At 40.2% G+C, this 20,427-nt stretch overlaps 1 protein-coding gene across 3 annotated transcripts in view; it reads right to left on the bottom strand.

Annotated features, from left to right (window-relative positions):
- Positions 1-3,355: 3,355 nt before the first annotated feature.
- Positions 3,356-20,427, bottom strand: part of ugl (ureidoglycolate lyase) — a 54,163-nt gene continuing 37,091 nt past the window's right edge. For all 3 annotated transcript variants that reach the window (XM_080194307.1, XM_080194300.1, XM_080194318.1), the window contains exons 11-16: positions 18,717-18,795; positions 16,851-16,943; positions 14,827-14,899; positions 11,821-11,888; positions 5,052-5,182; positions 3,356-3,732 (exon numbers count right to left, since the gene is read on the bottom strand). In XM_080194307.1, coding sequence (XP_080050433.1) covers positions 3,609-3,732; positions 5,052-5,182; positions 11,821-11,888; positions 14,827-14,899; positions 16,851-16,943; positions 18,717-18,795 — 568 coding nt within the window. In that variant the 3' untranslated portion in view covers positions 3,356-3,608. The remainder of the gene's footprint in view (positions 3,733-5,051; positions 5,183-11,820; positions 11,889-14,826; positions 14,900-16,850; positions 16,944-18,716; positions 18,796-20,427) is intronic.

Raw genomic sequence — 20,427 nt, 5'->3', positions numbered from 1 at the left:
TTCAGGAGAAGGACTTTTTTGGGATGATTTCGTTGGGCATTGGTTGGAGATTTTTAAGGGTCATTGAGTGGAACCTCCTTACAATTCTTGGCAGCAGGTTTTTCTGGAGTGTTCGCTTTCTTAGTGTTTGGACAGATGTTCTTGTAAATTTCTCTAGCAGCTGTGCATGTTGCTATTCACTGAAGTTTGTTCAGAGGATGGGAGAGGGATGGTGTCATGTTACTAAAGCAGTGACATGGCAGCTTCCAAATGTTGAAATGCCTCAGCCCATTCTTGCTATTTGAATTCAATGATGTTCTCATTTTTTAATTCGTCAGAATATGCATTCACCAGCAATGCATCAACATCTTCTGATGCAGTGTCTGCATATGAGTTCTTTGCTGTTTTGACAACATTTCTGGTCACCTTCAAGAGTTGTGAAGCATAGAAACTCCCTCCACTATTTTCACAAGCACAAGGCAAATTTGATTGTGCAACTTCATTCCATACCCAGCCCATGTTTTTAACTGCATGGTCAACGTTGAAGTCCTCTGAGTTTGAGTTGGATCACCTTTTCTCAATTGCCCTGATAGCCAGGAGTTGCAAAATGAGGTGGTATGACAATGCTGTCAGGATGCATGTCATCAAGGATGGTTGGATAACTAGCATTGCTGAGGAGTAACTGCTTTAAGTGCAAGTTTGTTTCTGCTACAATAATTCCTGACCCTTGGTTCAAAATGATGGTTAAAACAATCCTTTGACCCATGCCTCACTATTGGACTTCCATATCACTGGAAAAAATGCCTTTGAATATCCCTTAAACCTTGGGATTTTCTGGTACACAAGCAAAGGTAGAAGTTTTAAGTCACCTGCAGTATTGGCACTGAACAGGAGAATGAGCCTATGTTTAGCAGCTTTGTAATATGGTATGGATTTCTCCTCTTTGGCGATGTAAGTTTTCAACAGTACTTTTCCAAAAGAGCCCAGTTTTGTCATAAAGCTTGCCGGGCACAATGCCCACCACCTTCAATGTTTTCAACTCATGGCTCTGAAAAACATAAGCTGCCTTGTCATCAGCAGCGGCAGCTTCTCCTGAAATCTTGATGCAAAACAAATTAGCCCTGTATAAACTACCCCTTGTTGGTTCCTTTTGATCATCATAAAGACTCCTAGCCTTTTCCTGAATTATGCCTGAACTCAAAAGGAGCAGCGCATTGATTTTGCTTCTCCAGCCAAATTATTAAGTTTCTCAACCTGAGCAATAGATTCAACACTCCAGTTATCACAGATAAATGCATTGGAGCATTCATCTCCAAAGCATGAATTCTTAACTCGTCTTTCAGAATGGTGACAATAATTGTTCAGGGGATAGCCAAAGCTCTGCCAATTTCAGTGTGAATTTCACCTTTTTCAGATTAAATTATTTCCATTTTTCTTTCCATATTAAAGTAATTGCTCTGTTACTCAAGAACAAACATCTCTTAGACCAAATTTATGCTTTTCTGACATTAAGGGCAAAAAAAGACTCAAGTTTTAAAAGTTTGTACAAAAAAAGTGTATCAGACATCAACTGAATGTTGGTGCACATGTATTAACACCACTGACATCGCTTTGTAAGGTAGAAACCATCATGGAAAGTCAACAGTGTCAACTTATAAACGTAAATGCCATTCATTGTAATTCTAATGTCAAAGTTGAAGACAGTCTCTATTTTAATGTAACATTGTCCCACACATACTGCTGGGAGGTTGATGCCTTTCCCCTGTGGAGTAAGGCAAGGCTACTGAGATCTTGACTTACCATATAAGCTTAAGTGTAGTAACAGAAACTCTGTAAATAACCTGTGTACAAATGCAACAACAATTAGGCACAGGATTGGAATGGATAACTGAATGGAACAAGCTTTCTTTAATGCATTCAGTGGTAATTTGAGAAAAATGAATCCCAGCCAAACTTGTCATTGTTAAAAAGTAGGAATTTAATTTTTGGGGCTTAATTTTTAATTTAAGTGCTATCTTATAAATTCAGTAAACCCTTTAGCATGGTGGACAGCTGTACTCATTCACAAGCTCAGGATAAAACCAAAATCTAAGGCTTAACCATGTGTTTACACCCCAAAACTGATCTTTTCCCTTTGGATACTGTTAGATCTCCCATTATTGCTGACAGTTGATGCCTTTACCCTTCAGTATTTTTCTAGCATTTTGAGTTTATTCTTGGATTTTGCTAGTACTCAGTTTCCTGACCCTACAGGTTATGGTGTAAGCAAATTCTTATGGTGATTTTAATCTATTTCTTCAAATATTTCTATTGGCTATCAAAATTGGTTTCCCAAGAGCTTTCATCCAGTATAGCAGGATGCTGTCTCTAACTCCGGCACTCACGTTGCCAACCCATCAGAAAATATAAATCGCTGTGCTGTTGTTCCCCCCTTTAAAACAGCTAATACCTGAAACAAGATATTGCAGGTAATATCTAATGTGTAATTAAATAGCTGTTCAACATTTAAATACTGGTGGTGCTTCTGTGTTCTATTTATTGTTCTTGTTTTAAAGTCTGATCATTTTGAAGTGTTGCCCCTTATTTATAGTTCTGTGTGGAATGATTCTGTATTCTTGAGTTAGAAGAATGAGAGGTAATCATATTGAAATGTGATAACTCCTAATGCAGCTTGACAGGGTAGATGCTAAATGCCAGTTTCCCTCTGTAGAACATAAAAGAAGTTATTTTTTTGGGATCAATCACTTGGGTCTGAGTTGGGGAATTTCTTCACTGGAAAGGATGCGAATTTTTGTAATCGCCACGCTGAGGACTGCAGGTGGATGAGTATATTCAAGATTGATATTGATAGAATTTTGGGTATTAAATAAATCAAGGAATGCAGGAATAGAACGGGAAGGAAAACTTGATGCAAGTTCAGCATGATCTTGAATGCTGAGCAAGCCTGAAGGGCTCTATGGTTTACTCTTGTTGTTTGATGCTTTGAAACTACTTTAGGATTGTTTATAATGAACCAAACTGAAGACAACTGGCAGACCTTAATTGAAGTAATGGTAATCTGTACAACTATTGCTGCTATCCTGGTGTTCAGCTAAATTCCTCTGAATGTAGAAATAGTTCTCAGGACAATCTAGATTAATTTATCTAGTTCATCTTGCTACATCCTGCACTGCTTCAAGTTTGAGAAACAATCCTTTTCAGGTGTTGAATTTGACACACTGGAGATATACACTCCATCTAACTTGTCCCCAACTCAGTCCTAAGTGATTGATCCCAAGAAAATAACCCTCCTCTATGCTCTACAGAGGGAAACTGGTGCTTAGCATCTACCCTGTCAAGCTGCGTTGAGTTATCACATTTGAATGTGATAACCTCTCGTTCTTCTAAACTCCTGAGAATACAGGATCATTCTACACAAAACTATAAACAAAGGGGCAACACTTCAAATGACCAGACTTTTACTGTGATATAGAAGTTTAATGTCACACCATAATCACATCACAAAATTAATCCTGCTATTTTTAAAAATCTAATGACCTTAGTAAAATTTGTTTTGTTACCATTTTCTTTAGGATACACAAGCTTTGCTGGAATAACCATCATGCTTTATGAGTACATGTTCTGTTCAATTAGTACTGGGCACTTAAAAATGTATGTTCCAAATTCAGGTATGTGGTGAGAAATTCTGGGAAATCTCGCTTTTGCACAATTTCAAGGAATATTTCAGAAGCAGTTGTAAGTCGCCATTGGGAGCTGGGAAAAAAGACAAAATGATTGCTAGTTAGGAAGCTAAATTGCATATTAGCAGTAAATTGTACAATACACAGTGTAATTGTTCCCACTTCACTGCATCTGAATTAACTGGGAGCACAGGACTGAGATTCCACCTTCATTCTGGTTCCTTGCCACAGTAATTGCCAATCTCTACTTGTCTAAATAGAATGAATAATCTTCTATTTCCTGTCTCTCTATTCTGCCCCCCACATGCTGAGTATCAAATTAAGCTTAATGGTGGTATTCTGCAGCACAGCGGTTAGCACTACTGCTTCACAGCACCAGGGACTCTGGTTCTATTCGCAGTTTGGATCACTGTGTGGAGCCTGCACATCCTTCCTGTGTCCACGTGGGTTTCCTCTGGGTACTCTGGTTTCTTCCGCCGCCTGAAAGATGTGCTGGTTCGGTGCATTGACCTGAATAGGTGCCAGAATGTAGTGACTTGAGAATTTCATAGTAACTTCATCACAATGTTAATATAAGCCTTACTTGTGACTCATACATAAACTAAAAAAAATTAATCAAACCTGGGTCCCTGCTGCTGTGAGGCAGCAGTGCTAACCGCTGTGTCACTATTGCCCTATAGTAAATGCATGGCATTTTGAGGCTAGGGCCTGGGTGCGACTCGATGGGCTAAATGGCTTCCTTCTGCACTAAGATTCTATAGTGCCAAAGATGCCTGATGTAGATTTTGGTGGAATTTTCTTGTTCAGAAGAAATGTGATCATTTGTTTTTAACCATGAGGCAGGTCACATTGGCTATTCCTGGAATTGCTTTAATTTTTAAGAAACTTGTCACATATATAGGAACTACGTAAGCATTGATTTACAATGTGATGCAGCACATTGTGCTCCAAAATGCTGTAAATGATTAACTTTATGGACTTCTCCAGGATTACTTAATGCTAAATTGCCTGCTGCTCAGAAGAGCTCATTTGTGTAGTTCTGACCAAAACTCTCTGCAGGGTATTGTGTCCCCCAGTTGGTTCTTAGTATGCTTGTTCAGGTTGCAAGACAAGTTGATTTATATTTTTTTCTGGCTTCTCAACAATATAGCTCATTCCCAGACATGGTAAAGTAAGTGATTCTCACAGATCCCTGAATAATCAGCTGTTTTAGAAAAAAAAACATAAGTGTGCTCCTGCTTTCTCCCTAGAAGCACTTCCTTATCAGGATGTATCTTCAGCAGGATTCCATCATTTAGGCTGAAAGTTTGCATTTCTTCCCTATTATTTGTTGAAAAACCATCAACCTAACCTTTTCTAATAAGTGGATACATTTTCTTCTACATTCCCTACCTGTCAGAGCAGCAATGCAAAACATCCCATAGTTCGGTTTCCAATTCCTTTGCAAGTTTTTGGATAAGGTTTCTGGTGACAGTTCTGTTATCGTCCTCCAATTTTACACCATGTCGAATCCATTGCCAAACCTACAATACACATTTAAGGGCCATATTGAGAAGATATATTTTGCAGTATAAGGGTTATGTAGTTCCTAACCTTTACATTAAGGACTTTATCTATTGTATTCTTATTCTTCACAAGCAGCAGAATCTAGGCCCTACCTATTAAGAAAGCAACTTTTGTTGTAACCAATTCTTAAGAAAATCAATTTAAGATTTTCACACAATCCAGTTTTAATTGGCTGTACCCTGAACTTATGTATGCACACTTCTGTCTTTAAAACATTGTACTCTGGTGAGTTGGAAAGTACATTGCTGTGCAATGCAATTTTAGCCTGTGATAAACCATGCAACAGAATACTATGATCTCCTGTGACCTTGTCTAGAGACAAAAATAAATACTCGCCTCCTACAACACTGCTAATTCGATCCTTTTTGCTCTGTGTAGCATTCATTTTTCTCATATCCACACACATTAATCTCATTGTGTCTGGCACAGTCTGTCTTTTCATATAAGCCACCCATAGACATTAGAGGCATATCTATTGTCCTTGCATATCTTGCAGGCAAGATGGAAGATAACATCTTTTTGGAGAGGATGCTGGACAAAGATGTTCAATCTAGTACAACATAGGCAGCTGAGATTGAAGCTAGAACTTAGAGTTAGCCTGGAAGAGAGGGAAGTTGGGTTGGAGCAATGGAGGGAATGGCTGAAAGGATAATGACCTGGGGGTAATTTAGGACACCACTGAGCTCAGAGAATAGGCCCATGTCTGGAATATCATAATGGATACAGAAGTAACAAATGCAAATACTAACATTGAAAATGTTAAATCAAAATGTGTACCTAAACAAGACCAAGGGGTTAATTGGGAATCTTCATAATAGATTAGTGGCAAAACCTAGCATTTTTTGGATATAGGGAATTGTATAGGATTCTGGTTTATATTCAGGCTGAAGAAAATCAAAATGATTCACTGAAACCTGTCTGGTCCAGCGGTGTACCACAAGGATCAGTACTGGGTCCCATATTATATACATAAACGTTATAAAAGAAAATCGAGAGGGGGGAATGATAAGGAAGTTTGCACATGATACCAAGATTGGTAGTGTGGTTAACAGTGAAGCAGATGATTGTAGGTCAGAAGGAGGTATAGATGGGTTGGGCAGAGTAGTGGCAAATGGTATTTAGGGTCATTGAGATTTGCATGACAACAGGCCCTTTGGCCCAACTTGTCCATGCCACCCAGTTTTTAACCACTAAGCTGGCCCCAATTGCTCCCATTTGGCCCATATCCCTCTATATCCGTCTTACAGTGTAACTGTCTACATGCTTTTTAAAAGACAATTGTACTCACCTTTACTCCTACCTCTGGCAGCTTGTTCCAGATACAATCGACTCTGAGTAAGAAAGTTGCCCCTCTGGATCCTTTGTATCCCTCCCCTCTCACCTTAAACCTATGCTCTCTAGTTTTCACCTCCCCTACCTTTGGGAAAAGATATTGACTATCTAACTTATCTATACCTCTCATTATTTTATAGACCTCTATAAGTTCATCCCTAAGCCTATGTTCCAGGAGAAAAGTCCCAGTCTATCCAGCCTCTCCTTATAACTCATACCATCAAATCCAGGTAGTATCCTAGTAAATCTTTTCTGCACTCTTTCTAGTTTAATAATATCCTTATTATAATAAGGTGACCAGAACTGCACATAGCATTCCAGGCGTGGCCTTACCAATGTCTTGTACAACTTTGCCAATACACCCTAACTCCTGTATTCAATGTTCTGACCAATGAAACCAAGCATGTCAAATGCCACCTTCACCAGTCTCTCTACCTGTGACTCCACTTTCAAGGAGCTATAAACTCTCCCCCATGCCCTACCATTAATTAAGTCCTGCCCAGATTCGATCTACCAAAATACATCACCTCATGTTTATCTAAACTCCATCTGCTATTCATTGGCCCACTAGCCCAATCTCAGATAACCTTCTTCACTGTTCACTATGCTACCAGTCTTGGTGTCAGCCACAAACCCATTAACCATGTCTCCTAAATTCTCCTCCAAATCATTAACATAAATAAAAAAATAAGTGACCCAGCACTGACCCCTGAGGCACATAGCTGGTCACAGACCTCAAGTTTGAAAAACAATCCTCTAGAACAACCTGTTGTCAAGCCAATTTTGTATCCAATTGGCTACCTCATCCTTGATCCCATGAGATTTAACCTTAGCCTACCATGTGGGACCTTGTCAAAGGCCTTGCTAAAGTCCATGTAGACAACATGCACTGCCCTCATCTACCTTCTTGGTTACCTCATCAAAAAATCAATCAAATAAGGATGGCACAGTGGTTGGCACTGCTGCTTCACAGCTCCTGGGACCCAGGTTCGATTCCCGGCTTAGGTCACTGTCTGTGTGGAGCTTGCACATTCTCCCTGTGTTTACATGGGTTTCCTCCAGATACTCCAGTTTCCTCCCACAGTCCAAAGATGTGTGAGTTAGGTTGATGGGACATGCTAAATTAACCCTTAGTGTCCCAGGATGTGATAGGTTAGAGGGAGTAGCAGGGTAACTCAGTGGAGATGGGGCCTGGGTGGGATTGTTGTCAGTGAGGGCTTAATGGGCCAAATGGCCTTCTGCACTGTAGGGTTTCTGTGATTCATGCGACATGATTTGCCGCTCACAAAGCCATGCTGACTGTCCCTAATCAATCCTTGTCTCTTTAAATGTCTGTCGATCCTGTCTCAGAATACCTTCTAACAACTTACTCACTACAGACGTTAGGCTCACCAGCTGTAATTCCCAGGCTTTTCCCTGCAGCCTTTCTTAAACAAAGGCACAACATTTGCTACCCTCCAATCTTCAGGCACCTCACCTGTGGCTGTTGATGATTCAAATATCTCTGCTAGGGGACCCGCAATTTCCTCCCTACCCTCCTACAATGCCCTGGGATACATTTAATCAGGTCCCAGGGATTTATCTACTTTGATGTGCTTCAACACTTCCAACACCTCTTCCGTAATATGTACGCTCAATTTATTTCCCGAACATCCATGCCTTTCTCAGCAGTAAATATCAATGAGAAATAGTCATTTAGGATATCGCCCATCTCTTGTAGGTCCACACAAACATGATCTTGTTGATCCTTAAGAGGCCATATTCTCTCCCTAATTATTCTTTTGCCCTTTTATGTATTTGTAGAAGCTCTTTGGATTCTCCTTTGCCTTACCTGCCAAAGCAATCTCCTGCCCCCTTTTGCCCTCTTAATTTTTCTCTTAACTCTCTTCCTATAACCTCACTACTCTTCAAGGGATCCACTTGATCCCAGCTGCCTATGCATGTCATATGCCTCCTCCTCCTCTTTAACCAGGGCCTCAATATCACGAATCATCCAAGGTTTCCTACTTCTACAACCCCAACCTTCACCCTAAAAGGAATGTGCTTACCCTGAATGCTGGTTAACACAGTTTTGAAAGCCTCCCATTTACCAGCCACTCCTTTATCTGGCAACAAAGTCCCCCAGTCAACTTTTGAAAGTTCTTGTCTAGTACCATCAAAATTGGCACTGCCCCAATTTATGAATTTAATTTTTGGCCAGAGTTATCGTTCTCCATAGCTATTTTAAAACAAATGAAATTATGGTCATTGGTCCCAAAGTGATCCCTCACTAACACTTCAGTCACCTGCGCTTCCTTATCTCCCAAGAGGAGAGGTTTTGCCCCTCTCTAGTCGGGCCATTCATATAATGAATGAGAAATTCTTCCTGAATATACTTGACAAATTTCTCTCCGTCCTAGCCTCTATTGCTATGGCTGTCCCAGTCAACGTTGGGAAAGTCCCCTACCATTACCATCCTATTTTTCTTGGAGCTATCTGTAATCTCCTTACATATTTGCTCTTTAATTTCCTACTGACTATTTGGGGGCCTGAAGTACAATCCTATCAGTGTGATTCTCCCTTCTTATTTTTCAGTTCTACCCATATAAACTCTGAGCAAAACCTCGGATATAGTCCCTCTTAGCACTGCAGAGATGTTCTCCCTAATTAAAAACACAACTACCCTTCTCTTTCACCTCTTGTTCTATTTTTCCTATAGCATCTGTACTCTGGAAATATTGAGCTGCCAATCCTGCCCCTTCCTTAACCATGGTTCAGTAATAGTTGAATAATAGGTTCAATATCGGCCTTGAGTCAATGTCTGTGTGGAGTTTGCACATTCTCTCTGTGTCTGTGTGGGTTTTCTCTGGATGCTCCAGTTTCCTCCCACTGTCCAACTATGTGCAGGTTAGGGCCATGGTAAATGCATGGAGTTATAGGGTTACACCGGGGGAGGAATTGAGCCTGGGTAAGATGCTCTTTTGGCGCATCAGTAACAGACTTGATGGGTAGAATGGCCTTCTGTGCTGTAGGGATTCTATGTTTTAAAGTGTAAGTATGGGTGGATAAGGCCATAAAAAGATTGTGCTTGTGGCATACAAAAGAAATATTGATGAATTGTATATAAAATGTTGTTTATAAAATAGTTAAAAGTACTTGTGTCCTATATTTATAGCATGCAGAACAAATTCACCATGATTATGTGTGGATTGAGAAACTGGTAATAGAACTAATTCCAGTGGAACAGAGAAAGTGGAGATTGAAGAGGTTTGTAAAATTATGAATAGTTTTGACAGAGCTAGACTTTTCTCTGATTGGGGAGTCAGCGATGAAAGGGTCATCAATTTAAAATAAAACAGACTAGTGCGATTTCTCAAGCAAACAACTGGCACAAATGCAATCACCCTAAGGATTATATCACAGAAATTTGGAGGCGTTTGAGTGCGCTTGTAACATGGATATAATGTCAACAGCACCATTACTAATCATGCTGTAAAAACAATTACTTCTCCAGGTACTGTAAATTGTTTTGGCTCTCAGTCATTAGCCTCAAACTGCGACGCCGTGTGGTTAGCAGAAATGCTTAAATCAATCCTACAGAAAACAAATCCATCTTTTTTGAAAAAGAAGCAGCTTTGTCAATGTGTCAATGGGTAAAACAACAGCTGAAGGTACTGAGACATAGTGCAGTAATACTGAACCATGGGTTGGCCTCTGATTTCCCCTCACCCAACAATGGGGTGCTACAAGTGACCTTAATGTCTCTGCCAAGGAGGGGGAAAATAGTCCCCTTGTACAAAAGCAAAAAGGGTCGCAGTGACCGGAACAACTACTGGAGTATCTCCTTATTGTGGGTTATAGGGAAGTGCTATTACTCACTTGTTCTTTCCAAAATGTAGATTCTAGCATCACACATCTACCAGCGTCTCAGTGCACCTTCAGAACTGGTAGATTGACAGTTGACACGATTTTTCTCACTTCAGCAGGTACAGAAGCAGTGCCACAAACAGCAAAGGCCACTCTACATTGCCTTGATCAACCTCGTCAAGGCTTTCAACTTTGTAAGCAGAGGCAGACTCTAAACTGCTATGGAAAATGGGCAGTCTGCCTTGACTTTTGGGTTTTGTTTTGTTCCACCAGAACAGGCACAGTTACAATGGAGCATTATCAGAGCTTTTCACAGCAAGGCTGTATCCTGGCGCCAACTCTTTGTATATTTTTAACCATACTGCTATTGTATGCTGTTAGCAACTCAAATGAGAGTGTCTACTTGCATGCCAAAGCTTATGGCAAGTTGTTCAACTTGACAAGATTGCAGGCCAAGATTAAAGTGCATAATGACCTAGTTCTCAATTTGCTGTTTGCTGATAATGCCATACTGGCATTCTATACTGAATTTTACTTGCAGGGTTCTAGATCGAAGCCTGCAAGGGGTTTGGACTGACAAATCAGCATTAGGAAGACCAAGGTTATGGACTTGGACTCTGCTTTCTGTTAACATCAATGACAACCTCCCTCTGGAGGTGTTGACAACTTCAAATACCTTGAATCATTAATTATCAGCATCCTGTCGCTTGACGTCAAAAGCAATATTGAGAATATGACGGACAATAGCAGGGGGAATTGGTAGCACAGTGCTCAGGTCACTGGACTAGAAATCCAAAGCTTCTGGGAATGTTGGTTTAAATCCCTCCATGGCAGCTGGTGGAATTTGAAATAATTTTTTTTTAAATCTGAAATTAAAACTCAAATAATGAAGCCACTGTTATTAAAAACCCATGTTGTTAATAATGTCCTTTTAGGGAAGAAACAAATACCCTGTACTTTCAGTTAATTTATTATTATTACATATATTAGCATACGGTGAAAATTTATACCATTTATAGAGAGGGAAACAAGAGAATGCAGAATGTAGTATTACAGTCATAGCTGGGGGGTAGAAAAAGATCAACTTAATGCAAGACAGGTCTATTCAAAAATCTGATGGCAGCAGTGAAGAAGCTGTTCTTGAGTCAGTTGGTATGTGACCTCAGAATTTTGTATCTTTTTCCTGATGGAAGAAGATGGAAGAGAGAATGTCCAGGGTGCGTGGGGTCCTTAATTATGCTAGCTGCTTTTCCAAGGCAGCAGGAAGTGTAGACAGAGTCAATAGATGGGAGGCTGGTTTGCGTGATGGATTGGGCTACGTATTTGCTTAATATCAAGAAAGCAAATAGCAAAATGACACCTTCTATCTATTGATATAAATAATAATTACTATAATCTAAATGGGATAACATTGTACCTGTGATCGGGAAATTTCTGCAGTAGCTGAATCCTCCACCTGTCCCCGAAAGCAAAAGTGGCCTTGGCCTATAGTAGAAATAAAGTTGCTACAACTTACTTAAAATGAACATATAACCATTCTGATTCAAACTCTTTCTAAGTCTATTGACAATGTTGGTATTAAAAATTAACATCTCTACTAGTCACTTCCATCGTCAGTTACCAGTCGTTTGTACAGAAAATGTCACAGTAACAGCCACACTTCTGGCAGATCAAGGGACAAGGATACAAATATCTCAAACTACACAAATGATGCCCCCCTAAAGGCAAATTGACACTCCTTGTTCAAGGTTATCATATGAAGAATGATCAATTAGGCACAAACACGACAAGTGCCCTTCAGGGCAAGAGGGGTATGTGAGAAAATTATAAGGGGTATAAAATACATTTTACAACTCAAAAAAAATCACTTCTGAGAGATAAATTCTCTGGATTTATTGTCCGAACTTGAAAAAAATAGGTGCAAGAAATTGATGCTTGCGCACAAAAGTCCATCAGTTCATTGAATCATTACAGTTCAGACGGCAGCCATTCAGCCCATCAAGCCTGCACTAACTCTCTGACAACAATCTCACCCATTCCCTATCCTTGTAACCCCATGTATTTACCCCATTTACCCTCCAACTGGCACATCTTAGGACATTAAGGCAGCAATTTAGCATGGCCAATCCATCTAACCTGCAAATCTTTGAACTGTGGAAGGAAACCGGAGCACCTGGAGGAAATCCATGCAAACACGGGAGGAATGTGCAAACTCCACACAGACAGTCACTCGAGGCCAGATTTGAACCCAGGTTTCTGGAGCTGTGAGGCAGCAGTGCTAACCACCATGCCACCCTTAAAATATGGAATGCTCTCCCCTTTTGACTGACATTGTTAGAATTAAAACCAGGTGCGAATTGGTGTGGAATCTGTCTTTTTGTCACAGATACTGGTGTCCCCCCATGCCCAATCCTTTAGAATCTCATCCCCTTCTCTATATAATACAGTATTTTGGGGAAGGAAGGCTATCTGTTTCAATAATCCACTGTAAGTTACCACAACTCTTAGCAGAAAAACTGTCAAGAGAAAAATCAAGATCTTATATAAACATGCAAATTAGCAGCAGCAGGCCATTCAACTCCTCGAACATGCTCCACCATTCAACAGGATCACAGCTGATCTGATTTTGGTCTCAACTCCACATTCCTTATTAATCTAACAACTTTTGACTCCCTTGTTAGTCAAGAATCTATCTAATTATATATTGAAAATATTATTGATCCTGCCTCCACCGCTCCCTGGGAAAGTATGTTCCGAACACTTAGAAAACTCAAAGAAAAAGCTTCTCCTAATTTCCATCTTAAATGGAGATCCCTTATTTTTAAACTGTGTCCCCCTAGTTCAAGTCTCTCCCACGAGGAGAACACTCTTTCAGCATCCACTCTGTCAAGCCCTTCAGGATCTTATTTATATTTTGTTAAGGTTACCTCTCGATCGTCTAAATACCAGTAGATGCTCAACTTTTTCTCATAAGATAGCCAACCAACCCCCACCCCAGCCCAGGTATCAGTCGAGTGAACTTTCTCTGAACTTCTTCAAACGCATTTCTTAAATAAGGAGACCAAAATTGTTCACAATATTCCAGGTATGATCTCACCAATGCCCTACATGATAGTAATAAAATGTTGCTAGTTTTTAAAATTCCATTCCCCTTGCAATAAACAACAATATTCCATTTGCCTTCCCAATCATTTGCTGCATCAGCATACTAACATTTTGTGATTCCTGTATCAGGACACCCAGATCCCTCTGTTTCTCAGAGTTCTATAATCTCTCTCCATGTAATTATTATGCTGCTTTTCTATTCTTCCTGCACAATTTCACATTATGCTCCATTTGCCAAATTTTTGCCACTCAGTGAACCTATCTATATCCTGTTGCAGAATCCTTATATTCTCTTTACAACTTACTTTCCTACCTACCTTTGTATCATAGGCAAATTTAACAATCTTTACATTTGCTCCCTTCATTCAAGTCATTGATATAAATTGTAAACAATTGAGGTTGAACACTGGTCCTATGGCCATTCGTCACTTCTTGCCAACAGAAAATGCCCAATTAATGTCTACTCTTTGTTTCTTGTAACTAATCCTCTATCCATGCTAGTATGTTACCCCCACCCCCCCCACTATGCCAAGCTCTTATTTTGTGTAGTAGCCTTTGATTTGGCACCTTGTCAACTGCCTTCTAAAAATCTAAGTTCAGCACATCCTGAAATTTCCCTTTGTCCACATTACTTGTTATTTCCTCAAAGAACACCAATAAATTTTTCAAACTTGGGTTTCCCATCCATTTCTCCTCCTCACTGGGGATACAGATTTACTTGAGACTCATTTTGTGCCAGGCATTTTGGTATGTCGAATTGTTAGTCACACCCACTCCAATTTGCTAGTTATGGGTTGTGCATTATAATCCAGCTAAGTTTACCATTGCCCTCCTTTCTCCTCCAAACCTGCAAGTTTGTCATCATAGCAAGGAGCCCCATCTAGTGGCTTAACTGCTAAACCTGCTTTCCAAGCAGCAGATTGAGAACTGACAACAGCTCAGGGGTTTGCGCTGAAAATCTCCACCCTTGCTCGCGGCTGGGATTCTCCAGTGCTGCTGAAAGTGAATGGGGTTTTGGCTGGAATGCCAAATTCTCCATTCTCACTTGCAGCCGGGCAGACACAGATGGGTTTGGAGAATCCCACGCTTGGATTTATCAATCTATGTAGCTGGGAGATAGCCATTGAAATATCAGGCTGCCTTTGGTCTCAGCTATACCTACAACCTTCGATCAGATCAGATTAAAGGGGGATAGGGTGGGCAAATTTGTTCAGTTTCTGTCTGTTGAACCAAAGACATATCAAGTATAATGAGTTAGTCATTCACACTTCTAACTTGAAACTAATCACTGAAAAAAAATTTCTAAAACTTTTCTTACCTCTTAGCCATGCTTCTATGAAGAGGATCCCAACTCCAATGTTGTATTTTAGTCCATGCAGGGTAACTCCACCCTACATATTGAAAAACATAAGATGCATTAAAGCACCTCTCTGTTTCATATTTTCACATACATTTTCGTCACTTTGAGGAACAGTAGGGAAGCGATCGAAGGATTAGTTGGCTGATTAGCAACTTTTTTGAACCGTGTCACGAATACTTCTTTCTTGGCCCACGAGTCCTAAAGTTCAACTTAAACCTGGAGTTTCTCCCTTAGAGGTAGGAAATATACCCATTGAGCCACAAGACCTCCATTACAGTATATCTCTAAGCATACAAATAATATGCATTTATAATTAGATTTTAAAAATGACAATATCATTGCCTCTTTTGTACTTCAGTGAAAGTATCAAATATTCTCAGTTTAGATACAAGATAAACTACAGGATGAAGTTATTTTTGTTGGGCACAGACAATTCATTTTAATGTCAAACTTGGAAGAGCACTCTTCACCGCACCACTTTTACATCAGGCGAGCTTGCTGCAATAACTCAAGGCCACTCAATGATGCAAACGATTAACCAAAGGGTTTATTAATAATAACTATATTCATGAAGGGTTCAATAGCATGACCAATACAAGTCTACTCCCAACAGCACCCTAACTCCAACTGTCCTCTATCCCAGGGGCTGATCACCCTCACTCCTGATTGGCTCTGTTTCACTCTCTCACGCTCCATTGGCTCCAGCCCAGTCACATAGCCCACGATGGATCACCTCTTAAAGGGGGCCACGCTACCACACTCGTGATCTAATTGGCTGAGAATTATGTAGATAAGTGCAAAGATTATGGGTATTATCTTGGCCTGCATTTGCCCCACTGGAAATGGGGTTCATACTGCTCCAAGTCAGTGCTTATTTGGCTCAGTGGTTACACATTTGGCTCTGAGTAACAAGATTGTGGTTTCAATCTATATCCCAGGCCTTGAATATGCACTCTCTTGTGACACTCCAGTGCAGTATTGAGGGTTTGCTCCATTATCTGGGTGAATGCTAAATTGAAGCCCCGTCTGCCCGTTCCATGATCTAAGGGTGCGTTAAATAGTCTATGGCATTCTGCGATGAAAAGCAGGGAATTCTCCGAGCATTCTGACTAGCAGGTGCTCTTCAAAATCACCTGGGAAGATGGCAAGCATAAGAATAATTACATTTCACATGAACCAAATTAATTTTTCCTTTTTATTAATTTTAAAAGAAATTATTAGTTGAACAAAAAAAAATTGTCTTTGTACCTTTTAGGAACTTCTAAAAAGCAATGTTTAAATATTATAATGAAAGTAAAATACTGCAGATGCTGGAAATCTGAAATAAAAAGAAAATGTTGGGAAATCTCAGCAGGTCTGGCAGTATCTGCGGAGAGAGAAACAGAGTTAACTTTTCACGTCCAATATGACTTTTCTTCAGAGCTAAAAGCTTTTAACTCTTCAAGATGTAATACGGACCCGAAACATTAACTCCGTTTCACCGACGCTGCTAGATCTGCTTATTTTCTGTTTTTATTATGTTTGAATATTATATCAATTTAGTGGATGCTATCTGGATTGCCCTTTACATAGTGTAAGATACAATGATTTGGATTACCTAATGTTAGTTAACCTTTTCTATTTACACACATCAATTTCACACTTACTTTCTTTAACTGCGCCAGAAAACCTTGCTCATTTTCTGAAAGATGTGCAGGTTAGGTGGATTGGCCATGCTAAATTGACCCTAGTATCAGGGGGATTAGCAGGGTAAATATGTGGGGTTACAGGAATTGGGTCTGGATGGGATTGTGGTCAGTGCAGACTCAACAGGCTGAATGGCTCCTTCTGCGCTGGAGGGATTCTATGATTCTATAATTCCTTAAATGTCCATAACTTGCAATATAGTTTTACTCTCTGTTACACTGCAACAGTACTGGTTGATTAAAAGAACTCTTGCAATTTCTTTACGCAAATCAGCCATGTGAGCTTAGCATACTTACAGAAGGCATGGTAAGCAGAGCACTGGGAGTCACATTCATATCTTCTCGTAGGACATGCAGCTGATTGGGTCCCTTTGTGTGTTCTAGGAACAGCTGACATTGAATAAGCCAATAACATTAATGTCAATGAACTGAAATTCATCTGAAACATAGCACTATTTCCAAACAGGGAAAAAAAACAGCGAATAAGAGAACAAAAGCACAGAACAGGATTAAGTTACATGTGCTTTAAGAGCCAGGTTTCCAAGGCTCAAGGTTCACATGAAGCCCATTCCTGTGCATCCTTGCTCTGAGTAGCCATCCTTGTGGCCTCTAACTGAGACTGAGAATTTATCTCCCAAACTATAGGCAAATTGGACCATACCCACAAGGAGTTTGCTTGATACTACTCAAACTCATTTCATATGACCAGCAAAAGGAGGAAACTTGCAGAATTTTAACTTAGAAATAACTTGCATTTACTTAGCACCATTTGTTACCTCAGGATGTCCCAAATCACTTCACAGCCAATAAAATGTACTGGAGCATAGCAAATGCAGCAGCCAAATCCCATGCAGCAATACCTCATCAATGTCAAAGACATATTGGCCAGATCTGCTTGAGAAAGGGATAAATATTGGCCAGGAACCCTGCAAGAACTCTCCAAATCTTTCTGAACAAGGGATCTTTTATATCCACCAGCCGGGAGGACAGGCAGTTTTAGCTGTCTCTGTTGAAAGATAACAGGCAGGATTTTCCAACTACACGTGTCCTAAAGTCGAAAAATTCCATCCAAAGTCAATGGACCTTGGCATGGTCCATGTCCCGCCCACTATAATTCCCATGGCAGGTGGGAAGGTAAAATTCCACCCAACCTCTCACCATTTTAACACTTGTCCATGTTGCACTGGACTGTCAGCCTGGAATTTGGACTCAAGTCTCTGGGGTGGAACTTGAATGTATAATCTTTGGATTCAGATGTATAAATTCTACTATGGAGCCCAGGCTGATTCCTTGGTTAACATGACATCTGCAGAAACCTATCACATTTTTAAGATTCTTGAAAAATTTGCCTAATATGATATGCACATTCTCTCCCCACAGGGACCCACCTGACTTGTTTAAGTCTTGAAAGCTTAAGGGCAGTTGGGTGGAACCAAGACTTAAAAGGGTATCAATATCAGGTTCCTGTTGCTTGTCAAAATAGGGCCACCTTGTCTCTGAAGGCAGTGGCTTTCAGGGCCATCTGGAGCCCAGTGGAAATAACCCCTGCCCTTAGAGAGAGGGCTACCTCTCCAGGTTCCACTTGTGAGCCAGACTGGCCGGTCAGTGATCAATAGTACATTCCATAGCATAATGATTGTTCAAAATTTCAAATTACTTTAAACAAATCATTTTCATTTGTAGCATTTTATCACGCCCTTGGGACTTACTAAAGCACCTCACACCCATATCATTTACATTTGACATGCAGTTGCTATTTCTGTATAGGTGAATGCAACTGCCAATTTGTGCAGAGTGAGGTGCCAGAACAAAGGAGAGTTGGAGAAAGATGTTGGTTAGGACCACTGAGAGAATTCAGTGTACCGGCAGACAGCACGACAGTTTTTAACATTTTGTTCAAAAGACATCAATGAAGTGTTGGCTGTAATCGGGTGCTTGAGTCCCGGAGTGGAAATCAATCCCACAATAAGCTGACTCAAGAGATCGAACGACTATTACTTAGGCAACCTGACATTTCAGTTTCTAAGTTAAGTAAGATATGTGATATAAATTAATCTTTACAAACAGCAATTCTAGTAACCGCAATGACGGAGACTGTGCACATATAGGTATTTTGTTCAGAACCTGTAACATGTAGAATATATAAGATATGTGTTAAATTACCTTTGTCATTGGCTCAATCAAATCCAGATCAAACACCATGAATCCATCAACTCCAGCATTTATTTCAAGTAGCTTCAAACTAAAACATTTATATGATATTGTTAGATTCTGCATTGAACAAGCCAACTAGAAAAATAATAGTTGTGTATTGATGAAAAAAGGGTCATTCTGTTGAAGCTTTTTGTCTTGCACTCATTGGGACAGATGGATGAATACCAAATCTCAAAGGGAATAACAATTTGTACTGCATGGTGAGCTCTGATTGGTCTAGGCATTGCCATGAGGAGTGCACTAGAGAATAGTTGTCTGCCAAGCTTTTTTTAAAATTGAAAAACATGCAATGTTTGGACATAGAGTCATAGAAGTTTACAGCATGGAAACAGGCCCTTCAGTCTAAGTTGTCCATCCTGCCCAGTTTTTACCATTAAGCTAGCCCCAACTGCCTGCATTTGGTCCACAGCCCTCTATACCTATCTTACCTATGAAACTGTCTAAATGCTCTTTAAAAGACAAAATTGTACCTGCCTCTGGCAACTCGTTCCAGAAACGTACAACCCTCTGTGTGAAAAATCTGCCCCTCTGGACCCTTTTGTATCTCTCCCTTCTCACCTTAAACCTATGCCCTCTAGTTTTAGACTCCCATTCCCTTGGGAAAAGATGTTGACCATTTACCTTATTTATACCCCTCATTATTTTTTGACCCCCTATAAGATCACCCCATGCTTCCTAACCACTTGGGAAAAAAGTCCTAGTCAATCCAACCTCTCCTTACAACACAAAACCATCAAGTTCTGGCAGCATCCTTATAAATAATTTTTGCACTCTTTCTAGTTTAATAATATCTTTTCTATAATAGGGTGACCAGAACTGTTCACAGTATTCCAATGTCTTGCACAACTTCAACAAGACATCCCAACTCCTGTACTCAATGTTCTGACAAATGAAACCAAGTATGCTGAATGCTTTCTTCACCACCCTGTCCACATGTGCCTCCACTTTCAAGCAGCTATGAATCTGTACCCCTAGATCTCTTTGTTCTGTAAATTTCACCAATGCCCTACCATTAATTGAGTAAGTCCTGCCCTGGCTCGGTCCACCAAAATGCATCATTTCACATTTATCTAAATTAAACTCCATCTGCCATTCATCAGCCCATTGGCCCAATTGATTAAGCAACCGTTGCAATTTAGATAACTTTCTTCACTGTCCACTATGCCACTAATCTTGGTGTCATCTGCAAACTTACTAACCAAGCCTCCTAAATTCCCATCTAAGTCATTAATATAAATGACAAATAACAGTGGACCCAGCACCTATCCCTGAGGCACACCACTGGTCACAGGCCTCCAGTTTGAAAAACAATCCTTTACAACCATTGTCTGTCTTCTGTCATCAAGCCAATTGTGTATCCATTTGGCTACTTCACCCTGGATCCTGTGATATTTAATCTTATGCAACATCCTATCATGCGGTCAAAGGTCTTGCTGAAGTCCACATAGACAACGTCAACTGCACTACCTTCATCTACCTTCTTGGTTACCCCTTCAAAAAGCTCAATCAAATTCATGAGACATGACTTTCACTCACAAAACCATGCTGACAATACCTAATCAGTCTTTGTCCCTCTAAATGTCTGTAGACCCTGTCTCTCAGAATACCTTTGAGCAACTTACCCACTACAGACATTAGGCTCACCAGCTTGTAGTTCCCA

This window comes from Carcharhinus amblyrhynchos, chromosome 1, assembly GCF_965287045.1.
Source record: "Carcharhinus amblyrhynchos chromosome 1, sCarAmb.v2.hapA, whole genome shotgun sequence".
NCBI classification, from domain to species: domain Eukaryota; kingdom Metazoa; phylum Chordata; class Chondrichthyes; order Carcharhiniformes; family Carcharhinidae; genus Carcharhinus; species Carcharhinus amblyrhynchos.
This window is presented reverse-complemented; position numbering and strand designations above follow the sequence as displayed.